General features: G+C 39.0%; 1 protein-coding gene across 16 annotated transcripts in view; it reads left to right on the top strand.

Annotated features, from left to right (window-relative positions):
- The window catches only part of MCTP1 (multiple C2 and transmembrane domain containing 1), a gene marked incomplete at both ends in the record, with an annotated part of 537,186 nt that overhangs the window by 327,888 nt on the left and 187,830 nt on the right, over positions 1 to 21,468 (top strand). For 15 of the 16 annotated variants that reach the window (XM_082650521.1, XM_082650520.1, XM_082650519.1 and 12 more), the window contains one exon: positions 16,466 to 16,652. The exons of the other annotated variant lie outside the window; for it this stretch is intronic. In XM_082650521.1, the coding sequence (XP_082506647.1) occupies positions 16,466 to 16,652 (187 nt within the window). The remainder of the gene's footprint in view (positions 1 to 16,465; positions 16,653 to 21,468) is intronic. 16 annotated transcript variants of the gene reach the window in all.

The raw sequence follows: 21,468 nt of genomic DNA, 5'->3' as shown, positions 1-21,468 counted from the left end.
TGATAGGGATTGCATTGAATCTATAGATTGCTTTGGGTAGTAGAGTCATTTTCACAATGTTGATTCTTCCAATCCAAGAACATGGTATTTCTCTCCATCTATTTGTATCATCTTTAATTTCTTTTATCAGTGTCTTATAATTTTCTGCATACAGGTCTTTTGTCTCCTTAGGTAGGTTTATTCGTAGATATTTTATTCTTTTTGTTGCAATGGTAAATGAGAGTGTTTTCTTGATTTCACTTTCAGATTTTTCATCATTAGTATATAGGAATGCCAGAGATTTCTGTGCATTAATTTTGTATCCTGCCACTTTACCAAATTCATTGATTAGCTCTAGTAGTTTTCTGGTAGCATCTTTAGGGTTCTCTATGTATAGGATCATGTCATCTGCAAACAGTGACAGCTTTACTTCTTCTTTTCCGATTTGGATTCCTTTTATTTCCTTTTCTTCTCTGATTGCTGTAGCTAAAACTTCCAAAACTATGTTGAATAAGAGTGGTGAGAGTGGGCAACCTTGTCTTGTTCCTGATCTTAGTGGAAATGCTTTCAGTTTTTCACCATTGAGGATGATGTTTGCTGTGGGCTTGTCATATATGGCCTTTATTATGTTGAGGAAAGTTCCCTCTATGCCTACTTTCTGCAGGGTTTTTATCATAAATGGGTGTTGAATTTTGTCAAAAGCTTTCTCTGCATCTATTGAGATGATCATATGGTTTTTCTCCTTCAGTTTGTTAATATGGTTTATCACATTGATAGATTTGCGTATATTGAAGAATCCTTGCATTCCTGGAATAAACCCCACTTGATCATGGTGTATGATCCTTTTAATGTGCTGTTGGATTCTGTTTGCTAGTATTTTGTTGAGGATTTTTGCATCTATGTTAATCAGCGATATTGGCCTGTAGTTTTCTTTCTTTGTCACATCCTTGTCTGGTTTTGGTATCAAGGTGATGGCGGCCTCGTAGAAGGAGTTTGGGAGTGTTCCTCCCTCTGCTATATTTTGGAAGAGTTTGAGAAGGATAGGTGTTAGCTCTTCTCTAAATGTTTGATAAAATTCGCCTGTGAAGCCATCTGGTCCTGGGCTTTTCTTTGTTGGAAGATTTTTAATCACAGTTTCAATCTCAGTGCTTGTGATTGGTCTGTTCATATTTTCTATTTCTTCCTGATTCAGTCTTGGCAGTTGTGCCTTTCTAAGAATTTGTCCATTTCTTCCAGGTTGTCCATTTTATTGGCATAGAGTTGCTTGTAGTAATCTCTCATGATCCTTTGTATTTCTGCAGTGTCAGTTATTACTTCTCCTTTTTCATTTCTAATTCTGTTGATTTGAGTCTTCTCTCTTTTTTTCTTGATGAGTCTGGCTAATGGTTTATCAATTTTGTTTATGTTCTCAAAGAACCAGCTTTTAGTTTTATTGATCTTTGCTATCGTTTCCTTCATTTCTTTTTCATTTATTTCTGATCTGATCTTTATGATTTCTTTTCTTCTACTACCTTTAGGGTTTTTGTGTTTTTCTTTCTCTAATTGCTTTAGGTGTAAGATTAGGTTGTTTATTTGACATGTGTCTTGTTTCTTGAGGTAGGATTTTATTGCTATAAACTTCCCTCTTAGAACTGCTTTTGCTGCATCCCATATGTTTGGGGTGGTCATGTTTTCATTGTCATGTGTTTCTAGGAATTTTTTGAATTCCACTTCGATTTCTTCAGTGATCACTTGGTTATTTAGTAGTGTATTGTTTAGCCTCCATTTTTAAAATTTTTTACAGATTTTTTTCTTGTAATTGATATCTAGTCTCATAGTGTTGTGGTCAGAAAAGATACTTGATACGATTTCAATTTTCTTAAATTTACCAAGGCATGATTTGTGACTTAAGATGTGATCTATCCTGAAGAATGTTCCATGAGTACTTGAGAAGAAAGTGTATTCTGTTGTTTTTGGATGGAAAGTCCTAAAAATATCAATTAAATCCATCTTGTGTAATGTATCATTTAAAGCTTGTGATTCCTTATTTATTTTCATTTTGGATGATCTGTCCATTGGTGAAAGTGGGGTGTTAAAGTCCCCTACTATGATTGTGTTGCTGTTGATTGCCCCTTTTATGGCTGTTAGCATTTGCCTTATGTATTGCAGTGCTCCTATGTTGGGTGCTTAAATATTTATAATTGTTATATCTTCTTCTTGGATTGATCCCTTAATCATTATATAGTGTCCTTCTTTGTCTCTTGTAATATTCTTCATTTTAAAGTCTATTTTGTCTGACATGAGAATTCCTACTCCAGCTTTCTTTTGATTTCCATTTGTGTGGAATATCTTTTTCCATCCCCTCACTTTCAGTCTGTACGTGTCCCTAGACCTGAAGTGGGTCTCCTGTAGACAGCATATATAACGGTCTTATTTTTGTATCCATTCAGCCTGTCTATGTCTTTTCGTTGGAGAATTTAATCCATTTACATTTATGGTAGTTATCGATATGTATGCTCCTATTACCATTTTCTTTATTGTTTTGGGTTTGTTATTGTAGGTCTTTTCCTTCTCTGTGTTTCCTGCCTAGAGAAGTTCCTTTAGCATTTGTGGTAAAGCTGGTTTGGTGGTGCTGAATTCTCTTAGCTTTTGCTTCTCTCTGAAGGTTTTTATTTCTCTGTCGAATCTGAATGAGATCCTTGTTGGGTAGAGTTTTCTTGGTGGTAGGTTTTTCCCTTTCATCACTTTAAATATGTCCTGCCACTCCCTTCTGGCTTGAAGAGTTTCTGCTGAAAGATCAGTTGTTAACCTTATGGAAGTTCCCTAGTATGTTATTTGTTGTTTTTCCCTTGCTGCTTTTAATATTTTTTCTTTGTATTTAGTTTTTGATAGTTTGATTAATATGTGTCTTGGCGTGTTTCTCTTTGGATTTATCCTGTATGGGACTCTTTGTGCTTCCTGGACTTGAATAACTATTTCCTTTCCTATATTGGGGAAGTTTTCAACTATAATCCCTTCAAAGATTTTCTCAGTCCCTTTGTTTTTTTCTTCTTCTTCTGGGACCCCTATAATTCAAATGTTGGTGTGTTTAATGTCCCAGAGGTCTCTGAGACTGTCCCCAATTCTTTTCATACTTTTTTCTTTATTTTGCTCTGTGGTAGTTATTTCCGCTATTTTATCTTCCAGGTCACTTATCTGAACTTCTGCCTCAAGTTATTCTGCTATTGGTTCCTCCTAGAGAATTTTTAATTTCATTTATTGTGTTGTTCATCATTGTTTGCTCTTTAGTTCTTCTAGGTCCTTGTTAAACGTTTCTTGTATTTTCTCCATTCTATTTCCAAGATTTTTGGATCATCTTTACTATCATTACTCTGAATTCTTTTTCAGGTAGACTGCCTATATCCTCTTCATTTGTTTGGTCTGATGGGTTTTTACCTTGCTCCTTCATCTGCTGTGTGTTTCTCTGTCTTCTCATTTTGCTCAACTTACTGTGTTTGGGGTCTCCTTTTCATAGGCTGCAGGTTCGTAGTTCCTGTTGTTTTTGGTGTCTGCTGCCAGTGGGTAAGGTTGGTTTAGTGTGTTGTGTAGGCTTCCTGGTGGAGGGGACTGGTGCCTGTGTTCTGGTGGATGAGGCTGGATCTTGTCTTTCTGGTGGGCAGGACTGCATTCGGTGCTGTGTTTTGGCGTGTCTGTGACCTTATTGTGATTTTAGTCAGCCTCTCTGCTAGTGGGTGGTGTTGTGTTCCTGTCTTGCTAGTTGTTTCGCATAGGGTGTCCAGCACTGTAGCTTGCTGGTCGTTGAGTGGAGCTGGGTCTTAGCATTGAGATGGAGATCTCAGGGAGAGCTTTTGATGTTTGATATTATACGGAGCCAGGAGGTCTCTGGTGGACCAATGTCCTGAACTTTGCTCTCCCACCTCAGAGGCACAGGCCTGACACCCGGCCAGAGCAGCAAGACCCTGTCAGCCACGTGGCTCAGAAGAAAAGGGAGAAAAAAAGGAAGAAAGAAAAGAAAAGAAAATTATTTAAAAATATTATTAAAAATAAAAAATTAAAAAGTAATTTAAAAAAAGAAAGAAAGAAGAGAGCAACTAACTAAAAAATAAATCCACCAATGAAAACAAGTGCTAAAAACTATACTAAAAAAAAAACCAGGCAGACAGAACCCTAGGACAAATGGTAAAAGTAAAGCTAAACAGACAAAATCACACAAAGTCCACTGCCTCAATTTTGGGATGATTTGTTGTCTATTCATGTATTCCACAGATGCAGGGTACATCAAGTTGATCGTGGAGATTTAATCCGCTACTCCTGAGGCTGCTGGGAGAGATTTCCCTTTCTCTTCTTTGTTTGCGCAGCTCCCAGGGTTCAACTTTGGATTTGGCCCCACCTCTGCGTGTAGGTCGCCTGAGGGAGTCTATTCTTCGCTCAGACACGACGGGGATAAAGGAGCCACTGATTCGGGGGCTCTGGCGCACTCAGGCCTGGGGGAGGGAGGGGCACGGAGTGCGGGGCGAGCCTGCGGCGGCAGAGGCCGGCATGACGTTGCACCAGCCTGAGGCGCGCCGTGCGTGCATTCTCCTGGGAAAGTTGTCCCTGGATCCCAGGACCCTGGCACAAGGTGGGCTGCACAGGCTCCTGGGAGGGGAGGTGTGGAGAGTGACCTGTGCTTGCTGCACACAGGCAGCTTGGTGGTGGCAGCAGCAGCCTTAGCGTCTCATGCCCGTCTCTGGGGTCTGCGCTGTTAGCCGTGGCTCGCGCCCGTCTCTGGAGCTCGTTTAGGCGGCGCTCTTAATCCCCTCTCCTCACGCACCGGGAAACAATGGTCTCTTGCCTCTTAGGCAGGTGCAGACTTTTTCCCGGACTCCCTCCCGGCTAGCTGTGGCGCACTAACCCCTTCAGGCTGTGTTCACGCAGCCAACCCCAGTCCTCTCCCTGGGATCCAACCTCCGAAGCCCGAGCCTCAGCTCCCAGCCCCGCCCACCCTGGCGGGTGAGCAGACAAGCCTCTCGGGCTGGTGAGTGACAGTCGGCACTGATCGTCTGTGCGGGAATCTCTCCGCTTTGCCCTCCGCATTCCTGTGGCTGCGCTCTCGTCCGTGGCTCCGAAGCTTCCCCCCTCCGCGGCCCGCAGTCTCCGCTCGCGAAGGGGCTTCCTAGTGTGTGGAAACCTTTCCTCCTTCACAGCTCCCTCCTACTGGTGCAGGTCCCGTCCCTATTCTTTGTCTCTGTTTTTTCTTTTTCCCTACCCAGGTACGTGGGGAGTTTCTTGCCTTTTGGGAGGTCTGAGGTCTTCTGCCAGCGTTCAGTAGGTGTTCTGTAGGAGCTGTTCCACGTGTAGATGTATTTCTGGTGTATCTGTGGGGAGGAAGGTGATCTCTGCGTCTTACTCCTCCACCATCTTGAAGGTCTCCCACATATAATGATTTTTGAAATGTGTTTTTTTAAGTGTATACTCTATAACAGGGCTTTGTTTGTTTATTACAAAGATGAGACTGGCTTTGAATGAAAGAGCCACTTGCAAACCTGGAGTGTCAACACAGTGAAAACTATTTTTACACTGAACAGTAGCCACTCCCATTCTCACTTGATCCCACGTAGTCAGACTTTTGCCCCCAACAAACTGCTCTTGTCAAGGTCACCTGTGACCACCACGTTGCTAAATTCAATGGCCAGTGTTTAACCTACATCTTACCTGATCAGCAGCCGCGCTGGACTTGTCTGATAGCTCCCTTCCTTAAAACAGGTTTTTTCAGTTGGCTTCCAGAACAGAGGGCTCTGTTTTCTTCTTACCTCATCACATGCTCTTTCTTCATCTCCCCCGCAGATTTTTCCTCGTTTTCCTCCTGATTTAATTCTGGAGACCCTCAGAGCTCACTCCCTGGGCATCTTCTCTGTCTATACCTGCCCCCATGGTGCCTTCACCCACCCTTGTGCTTTCCATACCACCTAAGATTGACAACGACAAACATATAGATCCACTCCTTAACTCCACGTCCAACTGCCTGCTTGAAATCTCCATTTGGACGTCTAATAGGCTTCTCCAGTTCAGCAGGTCCAAAGCCAGACTTCTCACCCACAGCGCCCCAAATCTGCTCCTCCATCAGGATTCTCTCTCGTTCGTTGCTAACACTAAAAATCTTGGAGTCATTTTTTATTCTTTTCTTTCATTCTCATCAAGTCCATTCAGCAACTTGCAAACTTCTCCTTCAGAATATAGTCAGAAATCACCCTTATCATCTCAATCATTCTGTTTCCTGTTGAAGCCACTGTCAGTTTCATGTGGGCAGTGGCAAGAGCCTCCTGTTCTCCTTCCTTCCACAAAACATCAACAAAATAATTTAACTCCTCTGCTCGAAGCCCTGTGGTTGTTTCCCATCTCAGTCTGTGTACAACCAGTATCCTCATAGAGCCCTCTGATGCTCCTGGTGATCTGGCCCTGCGATCCCTCTGCCCTGAACTTCTGCTACTTTGCCCCTCCCTCCCTCTGCTCTGTCCCAGGCTCTTTGCTATTCCTCAGGTGCACCGTATACCTCCCCACCTCAGGATCTTTCCCTCCATCTGTGACACTCTTTCTTCAGGTGTCCACCTGCCTTGCTTCTTTACCTTCTTTAGGTCTATGCACAAATGTCACATCAGGGTGATAGCCATACCAACCCTATTTAAAACTGAAACTTCTTTTCCTTGACATTACGTTTCTTCTATCCTGCTTTGTTTTCTCCATCGAAGTAATCACCATTTGACATACGATGCATTTCACTTACTTATTTTATCATGTATTTTCCATCACTTGAATGTGAGCTTCATGAAGGCAGGGGTTTTTGAGTGCTTTGTTTATTGTGGCATCCTCAATACCTATTAAGGTATGTGGCAAGTAATAGGTGCTTAATAAATATTTGCTAAATACCTGAAGTTTGACTGAATACTGGAAATTATGGCTCTTCCTTCTCTAAATAAATATAGCATTTGACACCTGATGTTAATGCGAAGGCAATTAGAACAGCATGCCTTAGTGAAAAGTACAAAGTTTCAGTATAATTAAGAAAGATATTTGTATATAATTCAAAAGGGAGAATTAATGGGTTAAAATGTCTAGGTGTCTGAGTAATCTTTGTACATAAAAAATACTGAATGGTTGCATTTGAATAAAAAGTAGCCTATGCATTTACCAAGATACTTATAACTTTTTTACCATTATAATATCAAGTGAGTTAATGCCATCTGGTTGTTAAATTTTACACAAAAATAAATGTACCATGAATGGAAAGAAACAATAATAATAGTGCTTTACACTGTATAGGGCACTATTATTACATACATTAGTTCAATATTAGGGGGTAAGAAGGATGCTTCCTATTGTACCAATTTTACCGGTGCAAAAAGTGAGGCAGGTTTAGAGGTATAGCAAAAAAGGAGGTTTAGAGATTGTTCAGCTAGTGTGAATTTGGGGTGATTGATCTGAGACTCAGATCCAGCACTCCTGATTTTAAAGTCCATGCCCCTTTCACCTCGGTCTCGTATTCAGTATGTCCTGAAGCCATTAAGGGCTCGATAAAGTGCCAAGAAGTCAGTAAACCCACTTGGGTGGTGTGCACCGTACTGCAAGTTTGAACAAATTTTATCTGTTGCTAAACTACAGATTTCAAGTGAAGGTGAAATAATGTTAATCTGCATGTAATTATTTAACTTTCTGATCACCTGCATTTTGGCAGGCAAGACGGACTGCCACCTTTACGATAATCAGCTAATAAATCCTCAGGATTGTTACACTTTTATGCAGAGCAGTAATCTGAACAAATTGTCTGCTGACAGCTGTGGTAAATTGCCAAGAATGAGTGCTGTCAGAGAACAAGTTGTTTTTATGAACATGCAGAGTAAGTAAATCCCATGTCAAGCAATTTCATTCAGTCAGAGTTATTTGCAATCCAATATAGCAAGATTTATAGCATTATTTATTAGTGTGCAAAATGCTTTTTTATCTTTAAAGTGGCATTGATTTGGGGCACATATATTTTAGGTTGGTGGATTACTACTAACTTTATTTGTTGCATTGTGATCAGGGCCGAGGCATTGGTACTGCCCATGACAATAAAGTGCTATAGATGTACACTTCAGTAGAGAGTTCTATTTCAACACAATTTTTATTACTAATATAGAAGAAAAAGTTATCCCAAATGGGCAAGTTCCGGGTGAAGAACAAATGCTTTCAACCATAAAATAAATCTATGACTCTATATTTAATGCCAAAGGAAAGAGAATGTGGAATGAGTACCTCCTATGTACTATACATAGTACATGTATGTCTGTCCAGGTATAGTGTGGAAAATGAGGAAAACAGCCTTTGACTTTGCATGTTAACCAAATTAATGTTTTCTTAAAGTTGAAGGTCACTGCGTTTGAGCATTTGACACTCTATAGATTCTGATTTGCAGTGTTTCTTATTTGTGATATAAATACTATGATGATTGTTCTACTTCCTATGTAAATAAGTGTAGGAGCAGTCCTGCCTCATTATTAATTTGAAAAAAGCACAAAGATAACTAGTCAGAAAATTCTAAACTGAAGAGAGTGTTTAATGAAATCTTTCTATTTCACCATTTTTCTTACTAAGGATTGAGTGAAATATCTTATTTGGGAGAGAGACAGTATTTCAGTAAAGAATGTCATTGATCCTTGTCTTGGCTTTTCCTAAACTCAAGCTAAGCCAAATATATTAAGATTTTAATCCATTTTCTTTCATGGCTTACTATTTTTTCTGCTAAAGATTTTCTCAGAAAGTTTATACTCACTGCAGTATTTTGTCTACGATAGGCATTTCCAAAGACAGTTTCCATGCACCATGCAGTTTCCAAAGACAGTGTGTGTATTAAATAGCTTACCTTCGAGGCAATGAATGGGGAAGCTCCCAAGTTTGTAGAAGTATGCTCTGATAAAGCCATCTCCCCAAAGACAGTTGGACAGTGACAACTGCTGACAACAGAAAGGCAATAACTGCATTAGCAGTTAGTAATGTCAGAGGTGGCGTGTTCACTGCATAATCGTGAAACTTGAAAACACATTAGTGGTTACCTATTGAATTCTTTAAAATGCAAAGATTCTAAAGAATTATGTATCATATTGATTTATAATATGAGATCTTATACTATGTGTTTGTTTTACTAACGTAAAGTAGCTCTCATGCAGTAAATCTCAAAAAGCTTCCTAATTTTATCGTTAAATTTGGTCCAGATTAGTAAAATGTGTTTTTAGAAATGACCCCCCCCCCACCAAAGAAATTCTATAGAGGCTTGTCTTCCTGTCCTGAAGGCTTCATTTTTAAATGTCCTCTTATCATGATGGCTTCGAAATATCATGAGCTATTACTTCAGGGCACAAAACACACTTAGAAGTTCCTTGTTAGAGGAGATGTAAATTTTTGTTGCAGATATTCTTCCTGATAAGTTTAAGTTGAATTTTGTTTGAATTCTTGCTATATCTGATTATGCCACATTATTGGTTTGTAAATCAGAATCAGAGTGTAGCTGACAGACAGATGGGCTAGGAGTAAACGTGTCAACTCTGTGTGTTCTTGTTTATCATTCTGTTCACTTATGCTTGTTCAATTAGTATTATATTCAATCCACAGTTTCTTTACTGGGATCTTTTATTTTTTAATTTTTATTTTACATTGGAGTATAGTTGATTTACAATGTTGTGTTAGTTTCAGGAGTACAGCAAAATGATTTAGTTATACATATACATGTATCTATTCTTTTTCAGATTCTTTTCCCATAGAGGTTGTTACAGAGTACTGAGTAGTGTTCCCTGTGCTATACAGTAGGTCCTTGTTGATTATCTATTTTATACATAGTAGTGTGTGTATGTTAATCCCAACCTCCTAACTTCCTGGGATTTTTTAAAGCCACTGTCCATTTTGTGAGGATTAGTTCAGTTAAAACTGGATGATATAATCTGTAAGTCTACCTAACCGAGCATATGTGGACTGCAATTCACTGAAAGCCAGTCAGCAAGTTCGGGGGCCACTGTCAACCCCCCCATGTCATGCAGCTTCTGCTCATCCCTCAAAATACTTGCAGGTCACACGTGACATATCTGATGTATGGGCTACCAGTGTTAATGCATTTATAAAATATTTATGAAGTTTGAATCCTGTCCTATTTTAAATTAAAAAATACATCCAAATAGGCCTAACATTTACTTCCTGTACCCCGTGTGTACATCAACGGTGCTAATCACAAAACTGTTTCATCTGAGTAAAACTCTCATTGGTTACTGGTTTAGGCATGGCAGAAGGAAAGGCGGGGAGAAAAAAGGTGACAAGAATACTGAAAATTTTCTCCTTGAACTTAGGGGAAAACGTCACCAAATAAATGTGATATATTCCTTTCATGTGACTAAGTAATGCATATAGTTTTTAAAAGGTTCAAAGAATTTCAAGGTTTGCTATGGAAGTCAGTAAATGTGAAGTCTTGCCATCACTTAATTCCTCTGAGCCTCAGTTTCCCCATTTGTGGAATGTAAGAAAATAGCTCTCCAATCTCAGTTTTGAGTCTCTTTTGATTCTTCTATTGATGATTGATTGATGAGTTCGGAACAGACAGTACATTTTAAAATTGTACAATATCAAACTAAGGCATATGAGATAATAAAACTACATATTATAGTTACATAGTACTTTCATCTTTTCAAAGTAGTTTTTCATCTGTTATTCCTGTGTTTTTACAATTCTATGCAAAGAGAAGGCATAAACGAGGAAAGCTGATGCACAAAAAGTTTGTAACTTGCTTGATATCACAATACTAATGAATAATTCAGCTTTGTTAAAACTTTGGTGTTCTGAACCCTGACGCGAACTCTGAAGCCGAATGACTTCACTAAAAGCAACACACTAGGTCTGCGGTAGTTCCGGAAATAAGGATGTGAAAAACCAGAAGGCTTAGAAAGGGCTGAATCCCCCAAATTTAACAGAGGCCTGACACACAGTGCACTTAATAAATAGTTAATGAATGAGTGAATGAGTGAGTGTTGGAAAGAAAGCAACCCACTCTCTGGGAAGACAATATAGAAATGGTAGCATGAGCACATTACATGCTAATCCTGGCTCTGCCACTGTCGCCTTTCTGAACCTCTGTCTCCTCATCCATAAGTACTTTAATACTTACAGAGCACCAACTATATTCCAGCTCTGCGCTAGGTGCCTGCCCTTGAGGTGTATCAGGAGATTGACAGGAAAAGACATTTCAATGAGAATTAGTTAAAAATTAGCCAAGCAATAGGTAGATACATCATCTCAGGCAGAGGGGTTGCTTCATGCAAACACAAAGAAACAGGTGAGCCCTAGCATGGATGATGGGAGAATTACAAGCTGTCAGGAATTACTTAAGTAGTAAGTGTAAGTCAACAAATGACACCCAAGCTGATGGTAGGTTGTGGAGTGCCCCCACTGCCTTACTAAGGATATTTTATAGGTGGTGGGGAGCCAGGAGTGGGACATGGTCAGGTTTGGGTTTTGGACATCTGTAACTGTGGGGATTAAATGGTACCAATAATTTTTGCCTTCGACCAGGTTCCCTAGGAAACAGAGCTTGAGGCAGGGATTAGGTGCTGGTACTTAATTGGGAGGTACAATCCCAGGTCCTGAGAGTGAGAGAGAAAGAACGTGAGGCAGGGAAGACTAGGAAGTAATGCACGGTGATAAGTTACTGGGCTGGCCATGTTCCCTGTGTTTCAGAGACACAGTGGTTGCCCAGCAGGTGTGCCCACTTGGCCACATGTGGACAGGCAATATGGAGAATGCTGCTTTGGAATGGTTTGTGAGAGGGTGGAAGGCATGGGGAGTTATCGTCCCATCACCTATGCCATTGATCTAAGTTCACCCCGTAAGGAGAAAACTTCTGCATTGTTTCAACTGGTTTCTTTGGCAGTTGATCAGGAAGCCAGATCCCATACTCCACGGTGTGGCTTTTTATCCAAGTGCAGAAGTGGCCTTAGAAGCCAGAAATTTGGGGCATGTGGCAGTTGGGCCTAGATGCACAGTGGCAGCCAAGCAGAGTGCTCAGCCCATTTGGGCAAGTGAAAGTTAGGACAGTCCTAGGCCAGCCCCAGGTGGAAGACCTATGAGGACTCAAGCCCAGCTGTTTGGTCACAGTGGTGGGATGAAGACCAGCCCCTTGGAAAGACCCAGCCAAAGTCGAGGCTGAGGCAAAGCAGGCAGCTGAGGACCCAGGAGTTCCTTGTGGAACCCAGATATAAAACAGATGTAAGGGGAGCTGTTCTTTGAACGAAAGAGGAGAATCCACACTCCCTTTTTCACTCCATGCATGGTGACCTGGATGCACCGCCCCCCCGCCCCCCGCCAGTGCTCCTTAGAAGACAATTTGATATTAGGTTAGATTGTCTGCCTTCTGGCACCAGCATTCAGACTTTTTTCAGCAGGGTAGAGGCATAATACGTCTGAGGAATAATATTTCATTTCCTGTAAGATGAATTTGTTCTCTTACCATTTTATTGGTCTGAGGAATTGCAAAGAATGGAAGATGTAAACAAGGGTAAACATGGATAGAGTTATAATTGTGGAATTTGAGGTTTTTGAGAATTTGAAGTTCATCTAGTTCAATTCCCTCATATCACAGATGAGAAACCTGGAATTCCAGGGGCTAAGTTGTCTTGGAAAAGGTCATCCAACTAATTAGTGACAGATGGAAGGCTAGAACCAAGGGAATCTGATGCCCAGTCTTGGGCTCTTTCCCCTGTGAATGGCTCTTTCCCCTGTGAATGTGTCTGTGTATATATTTTTGGAGTTCATGAACTTGCTTCAATACTTTTAAAAATCTGCCTTTTCATTTTCATAACAATATAAAACCATCAATTTTTGCTTATTCTGAACTATCTGAATGATCGCCTAGTATTTCTGTAACCAAACTATAGTGAATTCTTCCTTTGTTGAGAACATAATAGTACAGGTAAGCCAAGTACAGGTGAATCTGCCTGTTGGACTGCTATAACCGAACACCATAGACTGGGTGGATGGAATTCAACAGAAATTTATTTTTCACAGTTCTGGGGGTTGAGAAGTCCAAGATCAAGACAAAAGCAGATTTGGTGTCTGGTTTCATGGTTCATAAACTGCTGTTTTCTTCTGTGTCCTCACGTGACAGAAGGGGTGAGGGATCTCTCGTGCTTTTTTTTATAAGGGCACTAATCCCATTCATGAGGGCTCCACTCTCATGACCTAATCACTTCCCAACCACCCCACTTCTTAATATCATCACATTGGGCACTAGATTTCAACATATGAATTTTGGAGAGCACACAAACATTCAAACCATAGCACTGGCCCCTAGTAATTAGTCCTGAATTCACTTTGCAATACAGTATGTCGCAGGACTTCCATCTTTGTTCATATTTATTCAATAACAACAAAGGAATAGCAAAAGCTTTTTCTCCACCAAATTCCAGCAATAATCTGATTCGATACCCATTTAATGCAGATATCGGTGATGCTGTAATGCTGACTTTATCTTGAAGTTAATAGGACAATTTTGCTTGGTTATCAGGTGACATTTTGCTTTAAATGGCATCTGAGGATTACTCCTCAGCAGAGTTTTCATATGAATAGGAGATCTGAGTAACGTCAACTAGCAAAAAGCATCTTGAATTCATTAATGCTCTCTTTTCAAAATATTTGTATACATAGGCATTTTCTATATTAGAATGATTATAGTCAAAATTCTGAACCATTAAATATAGGACAGAACCTGGGACTGTTTCTACGAGTGTACCCAATATTGAAAATTTAGTTGCAGCAGAAAGGTATAATCCTTCCTATAGATGTGCAATGGTAATTTAAATTTTATTAGTTCCATAGCTTTTAAAATTCAATTTGTAATTTTTTCTTAGTTTATCGTCTTCTAAGAGCAATTACTTACAGCATTCTTCCTAGTTCATACATATTTTTAAAGCATAAAAATAACACGCTTCTGTACTTGAAACCTGAGTTAATGTGTCCTGTTCAAAACAAGTCTGGAGGGGCTTCCCTGGTGGCGCAGTGGTTGGGAGTCCGCCTGCCGATGCAGGGGACGCTGATTCGTGCCCCAGTCCGGGAAGATCCCACGTGCCGTGGAGCGGCTGGGCCCGTGAGCTGTGGCCGCTGAGCCTGCGCATCCGGAGCCTGTGCTCCACAGTGGGAGAGGCCGCTCCAGTGAGAGGCCCGCGTACCGCAAAAACAAAACAAAACAAAACAAAACAAAAAAAACAAGTCTGGATATCACCCCGTTTAAGAGCTGCCTCACATAGCACATTCCTCTAGGATGCACAATTACAGCAATGACAGACCGGTTAAGGAAAAAGCCTAGATCTTAGATTCCAGAGTGCTAGGTTCAGGTCTGGCTCTGCTAATTACTAACTGTGTATCTCCATTGATTCATGTGACTTCTCTGGCCCTCAGTTTCCTCATTGGTAAATTAAGGAGATTTTGAGGATCACAAATCCTTATGCCTATTGGCACTGGGTACAGAATTAAGTGAAATAGTCCAGCTGTAAGTTAGACAGTATTGGGGACAATAACTCAGAGGACATTTGCTCTCTCTTTAAAGTTATTTAAATTCAAAACTTTTTTAGCACAATAAAAACAACAAATCTATGGACCAGCTTTGATCTGAGAGTGGCCAGTGTGCAGTTCCTCGACTGCATCTTTAGAACACCTTCCCCAAGTCTAAAGAATTAAGTGCAATGACTCTAATATATATAAAAGAGGAGGAAGGCCAACACCTAAATGACCAGCACTTAATGGTAATAGGCATAAAAGGAATCTTCCAGAAGGTTTCAATGTGTTTTAAGAGTGATGCAGTATCATACATAGGAATAGGGCATGAGCAGGACTGGAAATGCATGATCAGAGCGAGTGAAATACCTTTCTTGGTCCCAAGTTAACTAACCAAAAGTACTATCTGAACTGTCATCCCTGTTCAATTCTCCAGTGTTATACTCTCAATCTAGTCCAAAGATTCATTCACATTCAACAAATTATAGGTTAGGCACTGTGCCAGATGCTGGAAAGATCTGTAGAAAATCATATTCATTTTTCTCCTTTTTCTTAGAGAATGCATTTGATTAGCTGTTCTTCACCGTTGCATTTTTTAACCCTAAATTTGTTCCAGGTATTATTAAGAACTAATTCCAATTAAAATTTGAATATTAAATAAGGCATTTGATATGTTTTTTCATCATTTAGAATCTAAGGGGACAGCATGAGAGTATTTTGAAACGGATATTGTGTTTGCAGAAACAGTGAGGTTACTTGATATACATCCTAACTTTAGGAAGATGTTTTCCTGACTTGGTACAGACCCTAATTTCCTGCTGTCTCGATAGTTAGCATTTAATGCATGCAAATTTTCTATCACTGACCAAGACGTTTCTATTCTTCTTCATTTCTTGCATCTATATTCCTCTTTCTCCCAATTGTTCCTAGTCTGGCTATCTTTCATGTCATTTTTGATAGGCAACAATAAAACATAAATGTCAAACTTTGATTCAGTTTCTAAAATCACTCTCACTAAAGATGTTTGAACTCAACCATAAGCTTTGAGGCCCTATTCATAGATGTTTAACTTAGAAGCAAAATAATAAACAATAAATAGAGTGAAGAATAAGAAGGGGCAAAAATTTAATCTGTCCCTAATAGCTGACCACCCCTTGTTTATGACGATACCACATCTATTCTTATAATTGGCTATTTCCTGTTTCAAATGTCTTTTATTCATGTCTGCCCCCTTTCTCTCTGTTTATTGCCCTTGTGGTTTTGGTCACCACAGTATCTTTCTCTCCCAAATCAATTGACATTTTTATGAAAAGAGTCTGCAAAGTGTTCAGCTCTGAGGAGGTGATATATCGAGCATGGGTTGCCATACTATTACAAAGTCTCTCTTCAGGCAACTCTCGTACATAACACTTCAGCTATAATGTTTTCAGAGGATTTGTTTGTTTGTTAACTTAGATTTATGCAGTGTTCTATGAATAAATTGGCATGGTTTTAAAAATGTAAAACGTATGACATCATCATAGTAAATGGTCTATTCTCTGCTTAATAACATTTCAGAACGAGGGCAAAACACCTATTGTTTTAGAGTGACACAAAAATTCACTCATGGTAGTTTGCCTCTTTAGACAGCTCATATTAATCTCTGTAAGCAAAGCCCCACTGATCTGGGCCATCTAGGGACTGAAAGCCCCTACTGATTTATAAATATGGTGACAGTGGGTAGTAATCAAATCAGATAAGCACATTTTTTTGCATCTTACAAGAAATAAGCAATTAGATACTAAAATAATCAGAGTCTGAATTTTGTGAAGTCAGCTGACATGAAATACATATGCTTCCAGTGGTCCAAATGGTATTTCCATTGATTTATTTTTCACATAGCTCTGAGCAGCCTGCACCTCCACTGTTTGATGTGGAAAAAAAAAAAAAAAAAAGCCTTTTGCTAATTCAAAACATTTCTTTTTAGGTGCCAGATCGACCTGTCGGCTCTCAGTAGGGAACAGACACACAAGCTAGTGTTGCAGCTGGAGGAAGGGGAGGGGCACCTGGTGTTGCTGGTCACCCTGACAGCTTCGGCCACAGTCAGCATCTCTGAGCTCTCCATCAACTCCCTGGAGGACCCGAAAGAACGCGAGGAAATATTAAAGAGATATGTACGTATGTAAGCCTCCTCCTTCAGGGTCATGGGTGACTAGAAGAGGTTGTAAATAATTTACGTGGAGTGATAGAAGTACATCTGCAAAGCTGTCTGACAGATGAATCAGCAGAAGCAGAAGGCTAGGCAGATGCAAATACCATGCATATCTTTGCAGAAGCACTTGGGGTACCCATGGATATCTAGACACCTGGTCTTCTCTCAACTCTCTTCCAGAGCAAGTTCTAGATTCTGAGATTCTCCTCAGTAATTTTATCACACCACAAAATTAGCATACAGGGAAACTTCCTGTAATGGAAAGTTGAGTTTATATAATACTTTAAAATGAGTTCATTGATTATTTGTCATTGGAATTAAGATTTCCTTGTCTTTACAAATTTGAAATGGAGTTAACCACCTACTTTTTAATTAGTAGGTTGGTTACTGGAGGATAGTCACAGAAATAATTTTTCCTTTCAACTGCTTAGAAAAGCCTCACCTCATTCCTTTAATTTTTAAAAATCGAATGTGAAATATAATGAAAAGGAAGCTTTCTTACCTTTCAATCAGATGTAGAGTGATAGGGTGGCATAGTGAGTCACTAAAATAAGTACCCTTCTCAAATTTTATCAAACCCAAACATTCACAACCAAATCTACCTATTTCCCAGCATCCTCACGGTCTGCATTTCTCACCATGTAGTTTTCTTGAATCAACAGAGAGGGGAGCTCTTACTCCATTGTTCTCTCTTAGTGAAGCCTCGAGAAAGTGAATGTCTCGGTACCCGTGAAGCTGGAAGAAAAAAGAAAAGCTTTTGCACTTAAAATTACAAAGCTTGTATTGTACAATGCTGCCAGGTGTTTAGAAGGCTCCTCTAGACACTCAGTCATGAAACCAAGCTTTGACTAACAAAGAACCGCTTAATTTTCTTTTTTTTTTTTTAGATTTTAAAATATTCCTATTTGCTGACTGACATCCTTCCAATAACTGAATTTAATAAAGATGTACCTTATCAGGCTGTGCAGATAACATGAAGTGCTGGTACTAATGCTCTACAATATTCTTCAAACAGATTAGCAGGATGTGTGCTTCAGTAAATTTATTCTGGCTATCTCCACTGAATCAGCTGTCTGCTAATACTTGTACAACTCATCCACCAATGGTGTTATCATAAACAGTTTAATAGAGGTGACTTAGCAAGGCTAAATAGTATATATTTTTAAACCACCTAAGAGCCAAAGGTATTGTGTGGCCTCTTCTAATATATAATTGCAGTTGTGAAAATTATTTCACGTTTTGGTACCCACCAAGACATATTCTCCTGTTCACAGAAGTGAGACTCATGAATTAAAACAATTTTAAAGAAATTAATTCATATATTAATATAAAAATGATTCTAGGTATTATAATATTGTATTTGATGGATTAATATTTGATACTATCCCATATATTAGAATGATACTATGGGCTAGGTAATTAGAAATGATCTAATTACTATTATTTTTTTTTTCTTTTTGCTGTAAGGGATTCCTTAAGTCAGCCATTTCCATTTAGAATTTGAGTATTCGTTTCTATACCTACTTTCAAATATTAGTTATTATTTCAGTAAAATGTAAAATATTATGTGGATGTCCCGGCTAATTCTCAGATTATATTCTGCTCAATATACTAAAAAGTGAACCAAGTTTAAATATACTTTTTTTTAAGCCCTGAATTTCAAGCATAGGCCTGTATCTCCCTTTAGAATCCTATTTGCTAAGAATCTAGTGTATGTAATATAGCACATGTATTATGATTACTCATAGCAACGCAAGGACAAAGATCTATGATTTAGGGTTTCAGAGTGTTTCCTTTTTATTCTATAGATTATAAAATGAATGAATACTGTATGATGTTTGAAATATCACTTGTTTTGGAGAAACATACAATATAAAAGAGTTTATTTGGAGAATTATACATATGTTTTCCTGTGAGAACTTGTGTATTTATTTTTTTTAAGTTTAGGTTCAACCTAAGAATTTGATTTTGCTCTGGTTCTGGTGAGGAGAGTAAGTGGATTGCCCCACTCTCATAAGAAACAGCCCTGAAAAGGTTCTCCGTTGCTGTCATTCAGCTGTTCATTGCAAAGCATTGAAGCCCCACAAATTAAACAGACGTTACTGTGTGTGCCATTATTTGATCACCCCATTCTGAAAAGATGGCTAATTCCATTTTTCTTTTTTTTTTCTTCTTTTTGCGGGGCGGGTGGTGGGGAAGCAGGGAAGGTCAACAGGGGGCGGGTAGTAATGGGTAGTAGACCAAGAGCGATTGTATGACCTTTTCAGAATGGGGATGCTGAACCCTTGCTCCCCCTTGTCACAGTTTAAAAACCAGAGGAGCTAGTTTAGAGAAGAAGTTGTTAGCATTCCATTTTTATTATGACATTTCACAGTCATCTGATTTAATGTCCCTTGACCGGATTGTCCACCGTGAGACGATAGGCTTGAAATGTTATTTAGAGCATTGATAAAAGGTGAGCGGTTCTAAGATGACAGCGAGTCATAAGGCTGGTGGTGTGACATTAATTTTCTCCATAACAGAGATGGAATAAGACGTCACGGTGACAAGCTGTCAATCAGTTCTGGCCCCTCAGAGCATCTCGATGCCATAGGACGGGGTATTGCCTCTCCCGTAATAGAGCTGAACTGAGTTGCTCTCCCTGACAGCTGCTGCAGCCATAGAGAAAATATATTATACAGCCTTTCATTAAAAAAATAAAGAGGACTCCTCTCCAGAGCCTTTCAATCTTTTCCCATCTATTGAGGGCTGAAAGGATGCACAGCAAATCATAGATTCCTCTGCTATGGAAATTTCTGGCTTCAGAAGCCATCCAGGTTTTGAGGCCTTCTAAAATAACCATAAATAACAAGGCAGGAATACCTCTTGATGAAGCATTCCTTAAAGTTATATTTTTAAACTGATATATTTACATTTTTTGCTTTTTTTTTTTGATGTTCTTATTATAATCCATGTGTTACTGGCCTAAGCAGTTGAAGTTTGCAATAAATTACTGAGCGTCAGCTGACTCGAGGAGGAAATGAAACCTTCAAATAATAATTACTCCTCCAAATGGAAAGCAGAACTTCGGAGCTGAAGCACCAGAAGCAGTGTGACTCTGCAATGAGGTTACCAGTATGAAAACGATTCTCTGACTGAAGATATTTGTTTTAGTCACAGTGAAACTTAGTTTAAATTGCTCCTAAAAATTAAAGGACAGGCACCTTTTGCTAAAACTCTTCTCCATCGTTAGATTAGGAGACTTACCTGGTCTGTAACACTCAGTAAGCTCTGAGATAAGAAGCAGCTTCCCACACCTGATCATTACGACCTTAGGAAGACAACATGCCTACAAATCTCTGAATTATAATACTGCGGTCTAAAGTTTCCGCTTCTAAACCCTTAATTTACAGGAATGTAAATGGAGAGAGAAGTGCATTTTTATTGAACCCTGTCACCGGTGTAGTATCAACACAGTTTGGGTGATAAACAACTGTTTAAAAACAATAAAAGATTAAGAGCTAATCCTTGGCTAAACACTCTTTTTTAAAAGTTAGGCTCTGAGATTACACGTCTATCTGCATTTCCTCCTCTCAGTGTGCCAAGGTCAGAGCATCAGTGTAAACAATGACTAGTCACGTGGGGTTGATAAAGTTAATATCGCGGTAAGCTTGTGCTTGTCAGTCTTCTCACATTCTCAATGCAAAGATGGGAATGTTCCGTAGTAACATTTTAATAGATAACTTTATTAGGTAAAACTATGTTATGCTCCCGGTTTTAAAGCATTTTAACGATTATGATAAAGGAAGCACCTTTGATTTCCTGAATAAAAGTGCTGATCTTGTCATGAGAAAGATGCAATGAAGCATAAATAAACAAATGCATATCATGTTCTATAGGTTGATTTTACTCTCTATTTGTGTCTGTTAATTAGAGTTCTGAATTATTGCTATCCCTCTTTTAATTCCTTCTGGTATACGCTTATTCAAACGCTACCATTATTAATTTATGAAATTAAATAGGTTTCAGCATTTGGATCTGATTCCTCTATCAAAATTTGTATACTTCTATACCTACTACAATGAAAAACAAAATTACAAATTTAAGAAAAATTACTCATCCCTTTTGAATTTATTTTTTAATCAACTTGATTTATTTTCGAAGGCAAAAATAAAACAAATAAATTTTAAAAACACCTAAAAGGTGTGTGGTAGAAATACGTCTTTTGAATCAAATATTAGAAAATAGTGTTAAATAATTTAACCCTTATCTAGCACCTACCATTTGCAAATCTGCCCAAGAAGAAAAGAGTAGAAAAATAATTAATTTAATGTTGTCTTTCTTATTCCCAAAGTCTGAAGTGTGTTACTTAACCAACAACTTAAGATTCAGTATTAAGAATCAATAGTCTACAAATCATCATGCCCACAGATAAAAGATTTCTTGGAGCGCTTTGGTAAAGGAGACTGATGGAAGAATGCAGACATGTTGTATTTTATAATTTATTGTTCATCATCTACTGCTAATTACTTACGGGGGAGAAATGTTGTGGTATTTTTTACTCTTTCAAAAAAATCTACTTAGCAACAATTATCTACATAAATGTGTGTTTGCGTGTGTGTATGTGTGTGTGTGTGTGTGTGTGTGTGTGTATACATTCTTGATGGTGGAAAGGTCATCTGTACTGAAGAAACACAAATATCCCTTTGATAACTTAAGCAGCATCCTGAGATCAACTGTAACACTTAATGTTTCCTCAGCGCACTCTTTATGACCTTTCTTTTCTAATACTGATGTTG

This window comes from Grampus griseus (genome assembly GCF_964374135.1).
Source record: "Grampus griseus genome assembly, chromosome: 3".
Taxonomy (NCBI): Eukaryota; Metazoa; Chordata; class Mammalia; order Artiodactyla; family Delphinidae; genus Grampus; species Grampus griseus.
Note: the sequence above shows the minus strand (reverse complement) of the source record. Positions and strands in the feature narration are given on the sequence as shown.